Source organism: Piliocolobus tephrosceles, chromosome 17 (genome assembly GCF_002776525.5).
Source record: "Piliocolobus tephrosceles isolate RC106 chromosome 17, ASM277652v3, whole genome shotgun sequence".
Lineage (NCBI taxonomy): Eukaryota > Metazoa > Chordata > Mammalia > Primates > Cercopithecidae > Piliocolobus > Piliocolobus tephrosceles.
The window spans coordinates 73,403,341-73,419,568 of NC_045450.1; the positions used below are offsets into that span (position 1 = coordinate 73,403,341).

General features: G+C 62.2%; 2 protein-coding genes across 8 annotated transcripts in view; one reads left to right on the forward strand and one right to left on the reverse strand.

Moving 5' to 3' along the window:
- Window positions 1-6,087, forward strand: part of CTU2 (cytosolic thiouridylase subunit 2) — a 9,600-nt gene extending 3,513 nt beyond the window's left edge. For 2 of the 5 annotated variants that reach the window (XM_026447368.1, XM_026447371.1), the window contains 13 exons: window positions 590-668; window positions 870-929; window positions 2,357-2,417; window positions 2,969-3,078; window positions 3,459-3,742; window positions 4,061-4,196; window positions 4,386-4,517; window positions 4,897-4,988; window positions 5,090-5,193; window positions 5,293-5,443; window positions 5,559-5,625; window positions 5,747-5,805; window positions 5,881-6,087. In XM_026447368.1, the coding sequence (XP_026303153.1) occupies window positions 590-668; window positions 870-929; window positions 2,357-2,417; window positions 2,969-3,078; window positions 3,459-3,742; window positions 4,061-4,196; window positions 4,386-4,517; window positions 4,897-4,988; window positions 5,090-5,193; window positions 5,293-5,443; window positions 5,559-5,625; window positions 5,747-5,805; window positions 5,881-5,950 (1,405 nt within the window). In that variant the 3' untranslated portion in view covers window positions 5,951-6,087. Of the gene's footprint in view, window positions 1-589; window positions 669-869; window positions 930-2,356; window positions 2,418-2,968; window positions 3,079-3,458; window positions 3,743-4,060; window positions 4,197-4,385; window positions 4,518-4,896; window positions 4,989-5,089; window positions 5,194-5,275; window positions 5,444-5,558; window positions 5,626-5,746; window positions 5,806-5,880 lie in introns of all 5 variants that reach the window. The other 3 variants (XR_003306748.1, XM_026447369.1, XM_026447370.1) reach the window with 3 other exon arrangements.
- Window positions 6,049-16,228, reverse strand: part of PIEZO1 (piezo type mechanosensitive ion channel component 1) — a 64,808-nt gene continuing 54,628 nt past the window's right edge. Inside the window, exons 29-51 of one of the 3 annotated variants that reach the window (XM_026447366.2) lie at window positions 16,064-16,167; window positions 15,667-15,738; window positions 14,564-14,664; window positions 13,934-14,036; window positions 13,803-13,859; window positions 13,544-13,716; window positions 13,276-13,382; window positions 12,909-13,088; window positions 12,499-12,757; window positions 12,232-12,420; window positions 11,811-12,129; window positions 11,308-11,440; window positions 11,071-11,218; window positions 10,765-10,979; window positions 10,512-10,670; window positions 10,278-10,425; window positions 7,767-7,955; window positions 7,549-7,641; window positions 7,295-7,467; window positions 7,097-7,219; window positions 6,934-7,013; window positions 6,634-6,820; window positions 6,049-6,556 (exon numbers count right to left, since the gene is read on the reverse strand). In XM_026447366.2, coding sequence (XP_026303151.1) covers window positions 6,307-6,556; window positions 6,634-6,820; window positions 6,934-7,013; window positions 7,097-7,219; window positions 7,295-7,467; window positions 7,549-7,641; window positions 7,767-7,955; window positions 10,278-10,425; window positions 10,512-10,670; window positions 10,765-10,979; window positions 11,071-11,218; window positions 11,308-11,440; window positions 11,811-12,129; window positions 12,232-12,420; window positions 12,499-12,757; window positions 12,909-13,088; window positions 13,276-13,382; window positions 13,544-13,716; window positions 13,803-13,859; window positions 13,934-14,036; window positions 14,564-14,664; window positions 15,667-15,738; window positions 16,064-16,167 — 3,562 coding nt within the window. In that variant the 3' untranslated portion in view covers window positions 6,049-6,306. Of the gene's footprint in view, window positions 6,557-6,633; window positions 6,821-6,933; window positions 7,014-7,096; window positions 7,220-7,294; window positions 7,468-7,548; window positions 7,642-7,766; window positions 7,956-10,277; window positions 10,426-10,511; window positions 10,671-10,764; window positions 10,980-11,070; window positions 11,219-11,307; window positions 11,441-11,810; window positions 12,130-12,231; window positions 12,421-12,498; window positions 12,758-12,908; window positions 13,089-13,275; window positions 13,383-13,543; window positions 13,717-13,802; window positions 13,860-13,933; window positions 14,037-14,563; window positions 14,665-15,666; window positions 15,739-16,063; window positions 16,168-16,228 lie in introns of those variants that run through there. The other 2 variants (XM_026447367.2, XR_003306747.2) reach the window with 2 other exon arrangements.

The following is a 16,228-nucleotide window of genomic DNA, read 5'->3' on the forward strand; positions in this document are numbered from 1 at the left end:
AAAAAAAAAAAAAATGCAATTCCCAGGCCTGGAAGTTCTGATTCTGTGGGATTAGGGGAGGAGCCCAGGCCACTCTGTGAGTGAGCCTCTTAGCCATTCCTGGCCCAGTTGAGCCCAGCACACTAAAGATGCCAGCTCTGGGGCCCCAGGATACAGAGCCCTCGCCGTGGCCCGCTCCATTTCTGCGGTTCACCCCAAAGACCTGGTGGCTTTATGTGGTGGTCTTTTTTATGGGGTCTGGGTTAGCCTTGCCCTGTGCATGCCTAAGTCCGTCCACTCTACCAGCTGGGCCATTCTGAGCACCTGTAGGGAGGGGATGCCTGGGCTCTGGCCTCTCATTGGTTGGATGCAGCCTCCGTGGCTGTGCAGTTTGTACCTGTGGGGTTGTGGGAGGGACCAGTGAACCTCACGTACGCCGCCAGAGGGGCCCCAGCCCCGCCCCTTTCACCAGTCTTGGGGCAGAGCCTGGGTGCGAAGATGCTGCTTTGGAAGATGGAAATCGGTGAGGGACGTCGTCACCTGGCAGCGCCTCAGGACGCCGCCACCGTGCAGGTAGCATGCAGCCCCTCATCTCAGGTCTGTGTTTCAGGGACTGTTTCAAGGCCTTCTACGTCCACAAGTTCAGAGCCATGCTGGGCAAGAACCGGCTCATCTTTCCAGGCGAGAAGGTAGTGTCTGGGCCCCGGGGGTCTGACTGAGCAGCCCCTCGAGGTCCCCACTTGTCCCTCCCACAGGTAGCCTGGCCTGCTGCAGCCCGCCAGCTCCTCCCTGGCCTTTGAGGGCAGACTCGATGTCCTGGATGTCCGTGAGGTGGGGTGTCTGCCCGTGTTGGAGGTGCGGTGCCCTGAGTGATGTTTTTTCTTCCCTAGGTCCTCTTGGCGTGGTCTGGGGGACCTTCGTCCAGTTCCATGGTCTGGCAGGTCCTTGAGGTGCGTGTTCACCACCTCCTGGGCCTGGGCTGCTGGGCTGAGCTTCGGGCTGGGGCCCTCCCTTCTCAGCCTGCTGAGGGGCTCTTGGTTGGGCCCTGCGGCCTGGACACCTGGAAGGTTCTCAGATGTGTTTACAGCAGGTGCACAAATCAGAAGCTGTGTCCAGAGTGCATTTGTGCAGCCCACTTGACTTTTTTTTTTTTTGAGGCAGTGTCTCGCTCTGTCGCCCAGGCTGGAGTGCAGTGGCACAATTTCGGCTCACTGCAAGCTCTGCCTCCCGGGTTTACGCCATTCTCCTGCCTCAGCCTCCCAAGTAGCTGGGACTACAGGCGCCTGCGACAACGCCCGGCTAATTTTTTGTATTTTTAGTAGAGACGGGGTTTCACCGCGTTAGCCAGGATGGTCTCGATCTCCTGACCTCATGATCTCGGCCTCCCAAAGTGCTGGGATTACAGGCGTGAGCCACCACGCCCGGCCTAGCCCCCTTGACTTCTATCCATTTGCTCAACCGGCATAGAAACGCAGTCAGTGGAAAGCAGCATCTTGGCTCAGCCTTGTGTGACCAGAGGGAAGATCAGGAAGGGAGTTGGGGGGTTGCCAGGAGAAGCAAAGGGAGCAGCATTTGAGGTGGAGGGGACGGCACGTGCAGGGAGGCAGAGGTGTGCTCAGGCTGCACACAGGGCTCAGCTGGGGGGGGTGGGGCTGTGCGTGTGGCGCGTCAAGGGGCAGCTCGGGCAGCTCAGGAAGTCCGGGGCGGGGCGGGCTTCTCAGGAGGGCACAGGAGTGGGATGTGCTTGGTTTCTCCGCACTCCCAGTGAGAGGTGCAGACCGGAGGAGGCTGTTTCTGTGGGGCGGGTGGCTCTGCTGGGGTGAGAGGTGGATGTTGGTCTGAGGATGGGCGCACTGCACGGCGCTGGTAAAATCAGTTTTCTGTTTTCTGAGGTCCGCTGAACCTGCCAGGAGGGTGTTAGAAGGGAACTGGCCCAGCCCTCTGTGTAACAGTGCTGCTGCCCTTCCTGTGCCCGGCGGCGCCCCTGCCTCTCACAGGCTGTTGCTTTCTGCTCGTGAGAGCGAGTGCTTCCTTAGTGGTCAGAAGTGTGTGTGATGGACTCAGTGGCCCTGTAACCCCAGCCCCCTCTCCTGGGGTGTTGTTGGGACATCCAGGACCAGCTGGTGGGGGGCGTGTTTTACCAGGGGGGTGAAGACCCCCAGGCTACTCTTTAAAACAAGTCGAGTGTACAGCCTTTGCCTGTTAGACCTGCCTGGCACCTGAGTCTGAATGGCTCATGTCCACTAAACGCAATGGCAGGGGAAGGCCACTTCACCTTCCAGGACGGCGTTAAATCCAGATGAAGAGTGTTCTGAGCTGGAAAAGTGTTCTGTGGCTTATGGCTGGGGGCTGAGTCCCTGCCGCTTCTTCCCTCCAGGGCCTGAGCCAAGATTCTGCCAAAAGACTGCGCTTTGTGCCTGGGGTCATCTTTGTTGACGGTATGTGGGGCCATTGCTTCTGCTAATCCCTGGCCGCTTGGGGTATGCCTTGCGGACGCTCCCTCTGGTGTGGACCCTCCCTGTGGTAGGACGTGTCGAGCTGCTGGTGCGGCCCCTGCACTGAGGCCCTGGTGGGTAAATTTCCCTGAAGTAGGCAGTAGATGTGTCCATCGTTAGGTGACACCACTGTTCCTGGAGTCTGAGAGCATCTTTAGAAAGTTGGGGGGTGGGAGCAGGAGCGGCGGCTGCCCAGTGCCTCTCGTGGAGTCTGGGGACAGAGAACGGGAGTTAAGTGCTGTTGGTGAGGGGGGTCCAGGGGCCGACTCCCGACCTTGCTCCTGCAGAATGAGCTCCTGGGTGTTCCCTGTAGCACTGAGGTCAGCCACAAGGGAGAACCCCCTGCCCAAAGGAAGATGGCCGACACCCCACAACTGCCAGGAAGCACTGCCAGGCAGAACAAGGCCTTTAGGGGTTTCCGCAGGGGGAGGTGGCCCCGTGCCCTGCCCTGCCTGGCTCTGTGAGCCCTGACTCTTTCTGCCTGCGTTTTTCAGAGGGAGCAGCCTTTGGCAAGAGTCTAGAGGAGAGATCAAAGACCCTGGCCGAAGTGAAACCCATTCTGCAAGCAACTGGGTTACCATGGCATGTGGTGGCCTTAGAGGAGGTGGGAGGGCTATCCCTGGAAAAGGGTCTTGGAGGTGACCTCTGGGGGGCACCTGCCCATGTCCTGGGCCTCCCTGCCCTCTCCCTTGTCCCAGAAGGTGGGGCTGTCGCTGGGGGGTGGGGGCACCTGCCCGTGTCCCAGCCTCATTGCCCTCTCCCGCATCCTGGAAGGTGGGGCTGTCTGGGGGGGGGCACCTGCCCTTGTCCCTGGCCTCCCTGCCCTCTCCTTTATCCCAGAAGGTGGGGCTGTTGGTGGGGGGTGGGGGGCACCTGCCCGTGTCCCAGCCTCACTGCCCTCTCCTGTATCCTGGAAGGTGGGGCTGTCTGTGGGGTCACCTGCCCATGTCCCCAGCCTCACTGCCCTCTCCCACATCCTGGAAGGTGTTCAGCCTGCCCCCGTCGGTGCTTCGGTGCTCTGCCCAGGAGCCGGCGGGATCCGAGGGGGCCTACAAGGCGGCTGTGGACAGCTTCCTCCAGCAGCAGCATGTACTGGGGGCCGGGGGTGGTCCTGGCCCGACTCAAGGGAAGGAACAGCCACCCCAGCCCCGACCGGACCCCCAGAGCCTGGCAGGACCTCCTGCCGCTGCCCAGACCGGGGCTCTTTCCCAGCTGTTCTGCTCGGTGAGGACACTGACGGCCAAGGAGGAGCTTCTGCAGACACTGCGGTGAGGCCCTGAGAGCCCCCCTTCCCTGGACCCTGACCCCACAGACCCCTGAGAGTCCCCCTTCCCTGGGCCCTATACCCCCTAGGCCCCTAAGAGTACCTCTTCCCCGGGTCCTGACCCCCCCAGATCCCTGAGAGCCCCCCTTCCCCGGGTCCTGGCTCCCTAGACCCCTGAGAGTCCCCCTTCCCTGGGCCCTATACCCCCTCCCAGGCCCCTAAGAGCACCCCTTTCCTGGGTCTTGAGCCACCCCAGGCCCCTGAGAGCCCCCCTTTCCCCAACTCCTGGCCCCCCAGGCCCCTGAAATGCTCTGTGCTTTAGGACCCACCTGATCCTGCACATGGCCCGAGCCCACGGCTACTCTAAGGTCATGACTGGGGACAGCTGCACACGCTTGGCCATCAAGCTCATGACCAACCTGGCGCTGGGTCGAGGGGCCTTCCTGGCCTGGGACACGGTAGGCAGGGAGCTGGGTGTTCAGGAGGCCCATCCCCACCTTCACTGGCGAGGAGCCTCTCGTGTATCTGTCCTGCGGCCTCTCGGATGGTTGTGGGATGGAGGTCTGTGACCTCCCCCACCTGGCAGGGGAGGAGGGGCGAGCACATTCGGGCCTTGACCTCGACCACACAGCCCCCGCCTCCCCCAGGGCTTCTCGGATGAGCGGCACGGGGACGTGGTGGTGGTGCGGCCCATGCGAGACCACACCCTGAAGGAGGTCGCTTTCTACAATCGCCTGTTCTCCGTCCCTTCTGTTTTCACACCAGCCGTCGACACCAAGGTGGGCCATGTGAATGGAGCAGCCTCTCACCACTGACACCAGGGTGGGCCATGTGGGCTGGGCAGCCTCTCACAGGCTCGGGTCACCTTCAGTGACTCCTGTCGGGTCACCAGCACACCTTCAGTGACTCCTGCTGTACCCCCAGCAGTGCTGCATCCTCTCACCCGCCCTGGGCCCTGAGGGTGTGGGGTTGACGGGAGGACCCCACAGTGGGTGCACTGCTGAAGCCGGTTCTCTGGCTGCCGTGAGCCGTTGCAGCAAAGCCAGATCCATGTGGGCCAGCAGTGTGGAACCCACGGCACCTGCCCTGGGGACTCTCTGCCCCAGCCTGGGGCTGGCCTCTGGGCTTTCCCATAGCCCCCACTCTGATTGTCTCTAGGCCCCTGAAAAGGCCAGCATCCACCGGCTGATGGAGGCCTTCATCCTCAGGCTGCAGACCCAGTTCCCCTCCACTGTCAGCACTGTGTACAGGTGTGTGCGGGTGCTGAGCTCACCGCTCGTGCTCAGGCCAGGGCTTAGGGTGGAGCCGCAGCCCATGCGATTCACCTGCTCCTCCCACACCCTGGCCACAGGACAAGTGAGAAGCTCGTGAAGGCTCCCAGGGACGGCCCTGCTGCCGGCGACTCCAGCCCCTGCTGCCTCCTCTGCATGTGTGCCCTGGATGTCGATGCCGCTGGTCTGTGTATCATGCTCTTGGGGTGATGGGGGAGGGAGCTAGGGAGTGGGCGTGGGGGCTCACCAGCCCCAGGCTCCCTCAGCCTCTTTCTACTTGCAGATAGTGCCACGGCTTTTGGGGCTCAGACCTCCTCACGTCTCTCCCAGATGCAGTCATCCACCCCCCTGACTGAGACGCAGACACCCTCAGGGCCCTGCTGTTCTTCAGGGGTGGGCCGGGTCCTGGGCTGTGGCCAGGGGGCCTGCAGGAGGTGAGTCTCTATCCCTGCACCCATAGCTGCATAGGGGGAAGGGGACCTGCCCTTATGCCACACTGTACAGCACTGAGGTGCCAAGGTGGGCACACAGCCAGCTCTGCTCCCGCAGGGAGGACCCCCAAGCCTGCATCGAGGAGCAGCTGTGCTACAGCTGCCGCGTGAACATGAAGGATTTGGTGAGTGCGTGCCCCCCTGCCCTGGGCCAGGCTTGGGGACGTGGGAAGGCCGTCCCCTCATGGGTGGCTCGAGGGGGTGCTGGCGGGTTTCGTGGCCCCTCGACACCGGCCTCTGTTGCAGCCCTCCCTGGACCCCCTGCCACCGTACATCCTGGCCGAGGCCCAGCTCCGCACACAGAGGTACTGGGGCCCCTACCGCAGTGGCACATGGGGCAGGGGCCTCGGGGCTGGTGCCCACTGCAGCTTTCTCTCTAGGGCCTGGGTCTTGCAGGAGATCCGGGACTGTCTGATTGAGGACAGTGACGATGAGGCAGGCCAGAGCTGAGCCTGAGGAGGTGCTTGACGAGACAGCAGGCGGTGGCCGCCTGGTGCAGGGCCCACCACACTGGAGCTGGAAGGCAAGGACGGGGGAGTGGCCTCTGATTGTCCATTTGTATAAATAAAACGTTTTTAATTAAAAAACTCTACAGTACACGTGGGGGTGGTGGCAGCGCCACGCAGGCCGTGGGGATGCAGTGTCCTCCTCTGACAGCAGCATCAGGGCTCAGGCAGGCCGGGAGGATGCATCACAGCTGGTGGCCTTGGATGGGGCAGCGGCTCCCCCGGCCTGAGGAGTGCCTCCCCCGTGGCCACGCTGCCCAGCAGGCCGGCTCCTTGCCTCTCGGGCGCCAGCAGCAGCTCCTACTCCTTCTCACGAGTCCACTTGATCATGGTCTCCGGGGAGCGGTAGAGGAAGATGAGCTTGGCGTACAACTCCTCCTCCAGCTCCAGCTCCCGCGTCTCCCGCACCAGGAAGATGTCTTGGCAGAGCTTGAGGATGCGGTCCACGCAGGGCAGCTCCTCGAACATAATGGAATGGGAGATCTCGCTGAAGAATCCACGCACGAACTTGCCGATGACCAGCACGATGGAGACATAGAGCCCCATGATCCTGCGGGGGAAGCTGGTGAGTCCTGGGGCCGCCCGGAGCCCCCTGAGCTGCGGGGTGCCCCCCAGCCACTCACTCACCCGTAGCCAGCCAGGAAGCCGAGGCTCGGTGGGCTGACCTTGTCGCTGAAGATGACCATGGGCAGCAGGTTGCAGTCGGTCCGGCACTCCTGCAGCTCAATGACCCACCACTCAAGGAAGCCGGTGGCCCCCGCACCCTGCTCCCTCCGCAGCTGGATGCGCACACCGAGGTAGTCGGCCTCCTCGTCTGGGGCGGAGCGAGGAGACGGCTGGGGCCGCAGCCACCCCTCTCTGGCCTCCCCCAGTCCCGGCGCCCATCACCCCGCTCTGGCCTCCCCCAGCCCCGGCGCCCGCACTCACTGGGCTGCAGCTGCTTCACAGGGTTGGCTTCGGGCCCGTTGGGGGCACGGATGTACTTGGGGAAGAGATTGGGGACGACCCTGCAGGGAGGTGCTGGCAGGTCAGGCCTGGCTCAGCCAACCGGGCCCAGCCCTCCTGCCCACTGCCCAGGCCCTTCACTCACACAGACTGGTCCGAGGTGCCCTCGAGCAGGCTGGCCAGCTGCCGCCGTGCAGTGCTGTTGGGGGCCAGGGCCAGCATGTGCTTCTCGTTGGCGTACTCCACGGTGCCTCCCTTGGCCAGGTCCCTGGGGGCGGGAACACAGCGTGACCCACTGTGGTGGGGCCACTCCCCCAGGCCCTGCCCCAAGTCCAGGCGGCACCTCTGGAAGTTCCAGGTGAAGCGCAGGGTGATGTCAGCTGTGCCGTTGTAGAGCTCCCGCTTCATCTGGGCGCGGCTGGGTGGGCTGATGCGCCACAGCGCCCCAGAGCTGCCCTCAATCTGCGCCGTGACGATATCCTCAGGGCTGTACTGGCTGATGAACTGCATGGCCAGCTGGGTACAGGTGACACCCTCAGTGACTGTGGCCACATCCCCCGCCCCCCACCAGGCTGTCACAGGGCAGAGGCCACTTACCGGGTGGGGGTCAAACTGCCGGGACAGCTCCTCGTAGGCCTGGGCCGTGAAGGGGATGATGGATGGCTGCTGGGCGCTCATGGTGAACAGCGGCTAGGGGCAGGTACGGGGACACGGGGCCATGAAGATGAGTGTGGAGGAGCCGCTGGGGGTGGCACGCCGCCCTGGCCAGAACCCCCCGGGGATGGGAATGGACAGGGGGGCCCACACATGCTCACCTCGTAGCCGCCCAGCTTGAGGGTGACGGTGACATCGATGGGCTGGTTGACGACCCCAACCACGGAACGCACCAGCGACATGAAGAGTAGTGGGAACCAGATGATGGCGATGAGGAAGAGGATGATGAGGCCACCCATGCCATACTTGACGATCTTCTTCTTCTTCTGCCCTTTGGGCTGCGGGTATTTCTGGAGGGGAACAACACAGGTCATAAGCTGAGCTCTGCCCTTCCTGCAGGTCCCATGACTGCACTCTCCAGCTCACCCAGCAGCCCACAAAAGCCCCAGCCTGACCTCGGCATGGCACAGCTGTAGTAATGGCGGGCAGACGCAGGACAGTGGAGTAGAACTAAGAGTTCAGTTGGAACCCAGGGGCCAATGATCTTAGACAAGGGAGCTGTGACCGTTCAGTGGGAATGGACAATCTTTTCAACACAGTGCAGGCACTGCCCCAGGCAGGAGAATGAAACGCAACTCCTGCCTCATACCATGTGCCAAAATTTACCTCAAAGTGGATCAAAGAGCTAAACGTCAGAGCTAAAACTATAGAACTTTTAGAAGAAAACAGGCAAATCTTCATGAACCTGGATTTGGCAAAGGAAACAAAGTAAACCAGATATTACCAAAATAAATACTCTGTGTTTCCAAAGACGCCATCAAGAAAATTTAAGAGACAATCCATAGAACTGAATAAATTTCCTGCAGATTATATCTGATAAGGGTCTAGCAACCAGAGAATATAGAGAATTCTTCCAACTCAGTCATTTCTAGGCAATGTATCTACAGAAAAAAATAAACACCCAACTGCTGGGCGCAGCAGCTCACACCTGTCATCCCAGCACTTTGAGGTCAGGAGTTCGAGACCAACCTGGCCAAAATAACAAAAACTAGCCAGGTGTCGTGCACACCTGTAGTCCCAGCTACTCGGGAGGCTAAGGTGGGAGATTCGCTTGAACCTGGGAGGCAGAGGCTTCAGTGAGCCAAGATCATGCCACTTCACTTCAGCCTGGGCAACAGAGCGAGATCCTGTCTCAAAAGCCCTGGAGAAAGGATTTGAATAGACATTTCCCCAGAGAAGATACACGAATGGCCCAGCACATGAAAAGAAGCTCAACATAGGTCAACAGGGAACTGAAAAAAGCCCATAGCAAGCCACCTGTTCAGTAGGAATGGCCAGAACAAAAAAGACATAGGTTGTTGAGGATGTGGAGAAACTGGAACCTCGTGTTGCTGGTGGGCACCGAAGATGGTGGAGCTGCTGTGGAAAACCAGCAGCTCCTCACGATGGAAACCACCACCAGCCCTTCTAGCCCTGGCATGCAGCCACAGAACCGGGGGCACAGGCACACAGATGTGTACCCTGGCGTGCCTGGCAGCATCATGGGCATCAGTCCAACAGGTGAACATGTTGTGGTCCATCCATGCCACGGAATATCATTTGCCCATAAAAAGGAAGGCCGTACTGCCACGTGGGTGGACCTTGAAGACACCATGCTGAGTGAGGAAAGCTGGTCACGAAAGGACAAATTCTATCTGAGCCTGTTTTCATGGACTATCTCCTGTAGGCAAATCCATAGAACCAGGACCTAGACAGGGGGTTACTGGGGCCAGGGGAGGGGGAAACGGAGTGACAGCCAATGGGCACTGGGTTTTTTCTTGTTACTTTTTTAGAGATGGTCTCACTCTGTTGCCCAAGCTGGAGTGCAGTGGTGTGAGCTGGCTTAATGCAGCCTTGACCTCCTGGCCTCAAGTCAGCCTCCCACCTCAGCCTCCAGAGTAGCTGGGAGCACACGTGTGCACCATCACGCCCAGCTAATGTTTGTTTTCTTGTAGAAGAGATCCTGCTATGTTGCCCAGGCTGGTCTTAAACTGCTGGCCTCAACTGATCCTATCCCTCCTTTGGCTTCCCAAAGCGCTGGGACCATAGGCGTGAGCTGCCATTGCCGGCTAATTTTTTTTATTTTTACATTTGCTGTGGTGGGGTCCCACTGTGTGGCCCAGGCGGATCTTGAACTCCTGGCCTCCTCAATCTCTTAAAGTGTTGGGATGACAGGTGTGAGCCACTGTGTCCGGCCCAGGGCTTGTTTCTCAAGTGGTGAAAATGCTCTAAAATTGATGATAGTGGCAGATGCTCAACTGTAAATCTTCTAAAAACACCTGCATTGTACTATTTAAATGGGTGAGTGGTCTGATGCATGAATTCTCTCTCAGCAAAGCCGTTAAACAAGAACTCAGGGAACAGTGTCCATCCAGTCCTCCCTGCACCAGGCCCTGCTCTGCTGCCAGCCTGCCTGGAACAGGACCAAGTCTGCTACCCACTTCTGCCCCTGGCACTCGCAGCTGTCAAGATCACTGGCCTCGTGATCAGCCAGTGGGTGGGCTCACCTCATGTCCCCATGGGCTGCAAGCCCTGGGAGGGCCACCAGCACCATGGGTTCTTGTGGCAGCAGTGCCTCTGTCTTAGGGAGAGGGCACATCCCTTGTCCAGGCCCCCGCCCTGGGCCCAGGCACCTTTTCTGTCTCTCGGCTGCATTTGATGATGAAGATGTTGGCATAGATGTCCTCCACGCACATCCAGCTGGACAGGGACAGCGTGGTGTCCGTCCACACCCAGTCCATCACTGCCCGCAGCTCCACCAGGAACGGCACCAGCCGGAACCTGCCCACAGCCAGGGTTCCCATCAGGTGGGCTCCCTCCTGCCCGGGCCGTGACCCCCACCCCGGCGGACCTGCACTCACGCTCACCCCTGGAAAAGGAAGAGGTTGAGGTGATTGTACTTCTTGGTGAGGAAGTTGCCAAGGATGCGGGTGGGGTAGCCGCAGCGGATCTGGTAGGCAGACAGGGCGAAGTAGATGCATTTCACAAAGTACCACAGCTGGGCCACCGCGTTCTGGCTGAACATCCTGGGGTGGGATGGCCAGGTCAAGGACCCCATCAGAAACGGAGCCCTGCAGGGCCCTGCCCCCAGACACCGAGCACCCCTGCGTGTGGGCCCACCTCTCGGTGACGGCAGGCAGGATGAAGAACATCCACAGGTGGATGGCCAGCACCAGCGCCACCTGGAAGGCCAGCTTGCCCAGCACGGTCTTGCGCAGGTAGAGGGCACGGTCGACCACCATGGTACTGAACTGGATCAGCAGCATGACCAGGAAGGCCTCGGGTACCTGGTCGTCTGATAGGGAGGACGTGATGTCCGTGGCCGCCGAGTGTTTCTGTGGCCGGAAGAGCACGGGTCAGGGGGAGCCAGGCCCTGGGGATGTGGGTGGCTGCTGAGCTCTGCGTCCACTGGGGTGTCTGGCTTACCCCAAAGGCCCAGAAGCCAAAAATGATGATGATGAAGTCGACGACGTCGGCCAGGAACATGAGAGCATAGACGTCGGTGGCTGCGCGGTACTTGGTGTGCAGGATGTCATGGAAGAAGCGCCGTAGCGGCCGGTATGTGCCCTGGGCCCTGTGGAAGGGGATGTTCAGCCTGGTGCCAGTGCCAGTACCCGCCTCCCCCCCCCCACTGCCCAGCTGCCCCCGGCCACCACCACTCACAGGGACAGGCAGAAGCCCTGCAGCCGCCGCCCAGCCGCCCTCACTCTTCTTCCAGTGCGGCTTGGCCTCTTCTCTCTCCCCACGGGGGCCTCTTTCTCTTCCTTCCCCTCTTCTTCCTCCCTGTCCTCAGCTTCTGTAGGGGAAAAGCTGACTTCTGCCTGGGGCCCCTGGGGACTGGGTCTGGCTCCTGACCACCCTAAGAGGCTGGCATTCACCCCATCTGACAGACAAGCAGACTGAACACAGGAAGCGCCTAGTGTCACTGGCAAGGAGACAGCTGGGGCCGTGTCCTCTGTCTGGGGCAACCGTGAGGGACCAGCCCAGGCCAACAGTCACCCTGCATGTCGGGGGCAGAGCCAGGAGCTGTGGCTCGGAAGCGCCTTCCTGGGATCCAGGTGGGCCCTGCACTGGGCTTGGCTGTCTCATCTGAAAAGGACCCTCACTGCAGTAGCCCCACTCAGAGAACTGGGTAGGCAGGAGGTTGTGGGACAGGGCGCTTATACCGATGGCTGCTGGTCCTCTCCGTGCTGGGCCCTCCTTCCTCCTCCTCCTGAAACGTAGACTGAAGCGCCTCGTGTCACGGGGCCTGAGCTCCGCTTGGGGTTCTGGGGTCCCATCCGTCGGTAGGACCCTCGCTTCCACCTGAACATGGTCCTCGGTGGTGGCCTCGGGCACTCCTGGCTCCTCCTGGAGCCCTGTGCCTGCCTTGGCCTGGGGTTCCAGCAGGGCCCCTGGCCCCTCCTCAGCCCCCTGCTCCTTCCTGCCGCTCTGGTCATGCTCCTTGGATGGCGAGTCCTCCTCGTGGTCCCAGAGGCCGTAGGACTGTGGGGCGGGAGGCTGTGGTGAGGGGGCCTTGCCTCCCGGCAGAGGGTGCACGTGCCCAGAGGGCCTGCCCAGCCCCGCACTGGCAGGGCTCGCACTCACCAGCAGCTGGGAGCGGTGGAAAAAGAGGGCCATGAGCTGCACCAGGTCGTACTTGATGTAGCCGTCAGTCTTCTCCAGGCCCAGGATGCGGGGCGGGAAGTAGGGCTTGTTCTCGTAGCGCCGCAGCACCACGTGGCTGTTCCAGGGGAAGAATCCAAACTGGAACAGGTACTTGACGACCACTGAGACCTGCGGGGGAGGGGGCTCAGCACGGGAGGGGCTCCGCGCAGCGGGCCAGGCGCCCCCTCCCCCGCGGCCTCGGCCCACCTCGGTGAAGACGATGGCCGTCATCCAGAAGCGCTTGCTGGGCCGCGGGATGGACAGCATGGCCCACAGGAAGACGAGCACGGGCAGCACCAGCGAGCCAGCAGAGGCCGTGACCATGTGGTTGAGGATGATGATGAAGTAGCAGAGCAGCTCGGAGTGGGCGGCCACGCACTGGTACACGGCCCGCAGCAGCCGCAGCGCCCGGCCCTGCCCCTCCGCAAACAGCTCTGCCTCCTCCAGCTCTGGGATGCGCAAGCGCCTGCAGGGAGACCCGCGAGTTTGGGGGAGCCGGGGACTGCCCGGAGGCACAACGGCCGGACCTGCTGCTGGTCACAGACTGGCTCCTGTCCCCGTTCGGCGGCTCCCCGAGGGCCATGGTTAGGCTGGAGTTGTGCGCGTCCCGCCCCCACCTGTCCAGCAGCAGCTCGCTGGCCGTGCGCATCCGTCCCTGGTGCAGAGAGGCGCCAGCCTCGCGTTCCCCGGGGTCGGTGACCGCCTCCTCACTGCCACTGCGCGTGTGGTAGCCGGTGCTCAGGGGGCTGCCCGTGTCGTCCGTCATGCTGCTGAGTGGCTCCTCCGCGCCCAGCCCACTGGGGAGGGAAGCCGGGTCACAGAGAATCCTGCTCTATGGCCTGACCCCAGGCTGCAGGGAGGGTCAGCGTGGAAAGTGCCCACCGTCCTTTGGTGGTCAAGGGAATGGCGAGGGTCGGGGATGGCTGGACACTGCCCACCCTCCAGGGGCAGCAGCTGCGGTTCAGGGGTCACCCCAGCACCTACCTGGACACTGTGCTTGGTGCGTCGGGGGCCTCGGTGGGGCCTGGCAGCGTGGCCTCGGCCTCGCTTGTGTACAGCTGATCCAATATGCCCCGGTGCACTTCGCCACCCTGCAGAGGGCACAGGAGGGAGCTCAGGGCTGCCTGGGATGTGTCCCAGCTCTGGTCCCCACACAGAGTTTCGTGTAGAGCGGGCATGGAACTAGGCTGCTAAGCAGGCAGGGGCGTGGTCAGGTGGAGCAGGGAAGAGCGTGGTGCGTGGGCGGGCTCACCTGCAGGAGCTCCTGCGTGAGGACGTAGCGCTCTGCCCGCAGCACGTCACTCATGGTGCTGTGGTGCCGGGTGAACTCCTGCAGCCAGCGCGTCAGCCCGTCCACCAGCGCCTGCCCCAGCACCCACAGGAACTGCGCCGTGCTCAGCACCCTCTGCACCATGTGGCTCCGGCCTGCGGGAGGGTGGAAGGGGGCGCTGGACGGGCAGCCTGTGGGGCCAAGAGAGACCTCCCACTCCCCAGCCCCAGGGCCCACGCACCTGCCACTGCCTCCTCGGGGCCCTCTGCCGGCTCCACCTCCTGGCTGGGGCCACCTCCTAGGCACAGGATGCTGGTCAGTGACTGGGAGTCCTGCAGCTTCCCCTCAGAGTTGCCACGACCCCCAGCTCACCTGTGGGTAGCTGTCCTGCCTGCTCCTGCCTTGCCTGCTCCTGTTCCTGCTGCTGCCGCCTCAGCACCGTCTGGGCGTTGGTCACCCACGCCTGGTACGCCATCTGTGGGCCAGCCCCCTGGGTTAGGACCCGGCCTTCCAAGCCGTCGGACGCAGGAGGGAAGAGGAGGAATAGCTGGAGTTGGGCAAGCCTGGCTCCAGATCCTGATCCCTGCTCTGTGTCTACCAGGGGCCTCCGCGTCCCTGAGCCCCTCCCAGATGCGGACCTTGAGGGGCTGTGGGTGAGGACCCCCATGCATGCAGCCCACCCAACTCCTGGTCTAGAACCGAGAGCCAGGGGCCCAAAGACAGACCCAGACAGCCAGGCGGCCAGCACAAAGGTGTCGGTCAGGCCACGGGCAGCCACCAGAACCTGGGTGTTCAGAGCCAAGACTGGGGCAGCAGGCTACACATGACCCATGTCCCTATAGCTGGTTTCCCACGGGACTTGGATGGGGCTGGGTGAGCTCACTGGAGGTGGAGGAGCTGGGCTTCCAGGCCTTGGGGGCATCTGGCGCCCCCCATGCTGCCCTGGCCGAGGGCCACAAGCTCGGTGGTTGCAGTGGGGCAGTCAGGGCTCTCCCCCCTCACCTGGAAGGCACTCTGGGCCGATGGCCTAGGGTCTTCAGGGGTAGCCTCCTCCTCTTCCTCGCTGTCAGACTCAAACAGGTAGTAGTCCCCGGAGTGGATGACTGTGGACAGGCAGTGCTGAGAGCCAGCCTTCCACGCAGGGAGACCCCCAGCCAGACCCTCTCCGCCTGCATGGGCCAAGGCCCAAGAGCCACCCTTCCCACGTGGAGCAGCCGGGAGCAGTGCAGGCACAGGACACAGGCCAGCGCGGTGAGACAAGACAGAGGCGGGCAGGGCAGCTGAGGAACAGAGCCAGTGCAGGCTGGGGTGCTCAGTGGGCTGACTGCAGAGGATGCGGGAAAACCCAGGAGAGTTAGAAAAACAGACCGGGCATGGTGGCTGACACCTGTCATCCCAGCACTGTGGGAGACTGAGGTGGGCGGATCACCTGAGGTCAGAGATTCGAGACCAGCCTGGCCAACGTGGTGAAACCCCATCTCTACTAAAAATACAAAAATTAGCCGGGCATGGTAGAGGGCGCCTGTAATCCCAGCTACTTGGGAGGCTGAGGCAGGAGAATCCTTTAAACCTGGGAGGCGGGGGTTGCAGTGAGCTGAGGTCACGCCATTGCATTGCAGCCTGGGCAACAGGGCAAGACTCCATTTCAAAAAAAAAACCACTGGTTTGGAGTGGGGCGCATGCTTGTAGTGTCAGCTACTTGGGAGCCTGAGGCAGGAGAATCACTTGAACCCGGGAGGTGGAGGTTGCAGTGAGCCGAGATCACACCATTGCACTCCAGCCTGGGTGACAGAGCGAGACTCCGTCTCAAAAAGAAACAGAAAACGTAGAACTATGCAGTGCTGCTGGGACCGACCAGGTGAAACTGCCGCTCAGCTCCTGTGACGTCGGAGTGAGCTCTGAGACGCCCAAGTTGGAAGGGCTGGGGCATCGCCCAGGGGTCTGCAGCCAGTGAGGCACCCCCCCAACCCAGGAGGCCTGAGCGCGTCCTGATGCTCAGGGCCTGGGGGTCAGGGGAAGGAGGGGAAGACAGCAGCCCAGGCAGAGCACAGGTGAGGGCACAGAGGGCCTGAGAGGGTGGCCACAGGCGGGCTAATTGGGGGTACCTGTGGCGTGGTCCAGCCAGGGCCGCCACCACTGCCTCCGTGGCGAGGAGGAGCCCCCTGGACTGTCGGGCCCTGTGGAGGGGTGGGGTGAGCGTGAGGGAGCAGTCAAGGCACCAGGAGGGGTCGGGGCTGTGAGTGTCTTGGGGACAAGATGGGTGGAGACAGACACAGAGACCCACAGTGATGGGGGCCATGTGAGGCCACGGGGCTCAGAGCCCATGTGCGTGGATGGACAGTCACAGGGCGGCCATGGGGCCTGCCGGACAGGGTGATCACGCGGACAGGACAGGTGGGCTGGGAGCCTTGTGGGACATCAGACTGGCACAGACAAGGCACATACCAGCAGGCAGACGTGCTGCACAGGGGGCTTTGGATGCTAGACTCCAGCTGCACTCACCTGGCTCCGGGCCTGGGTCCTTGGGGCCCAGGGTGTCCTGGGGGCGACCACGGTCTGCCCGGCCCTGCCTGTGCTTCTCCTGCTTGGCACGGATACGCTCCATCCTGCGGGGGGGGGGGGGGGGGGCCGGGGGGGGGCCGGGGGGGCGCGGGGGGGGCGGGGGGG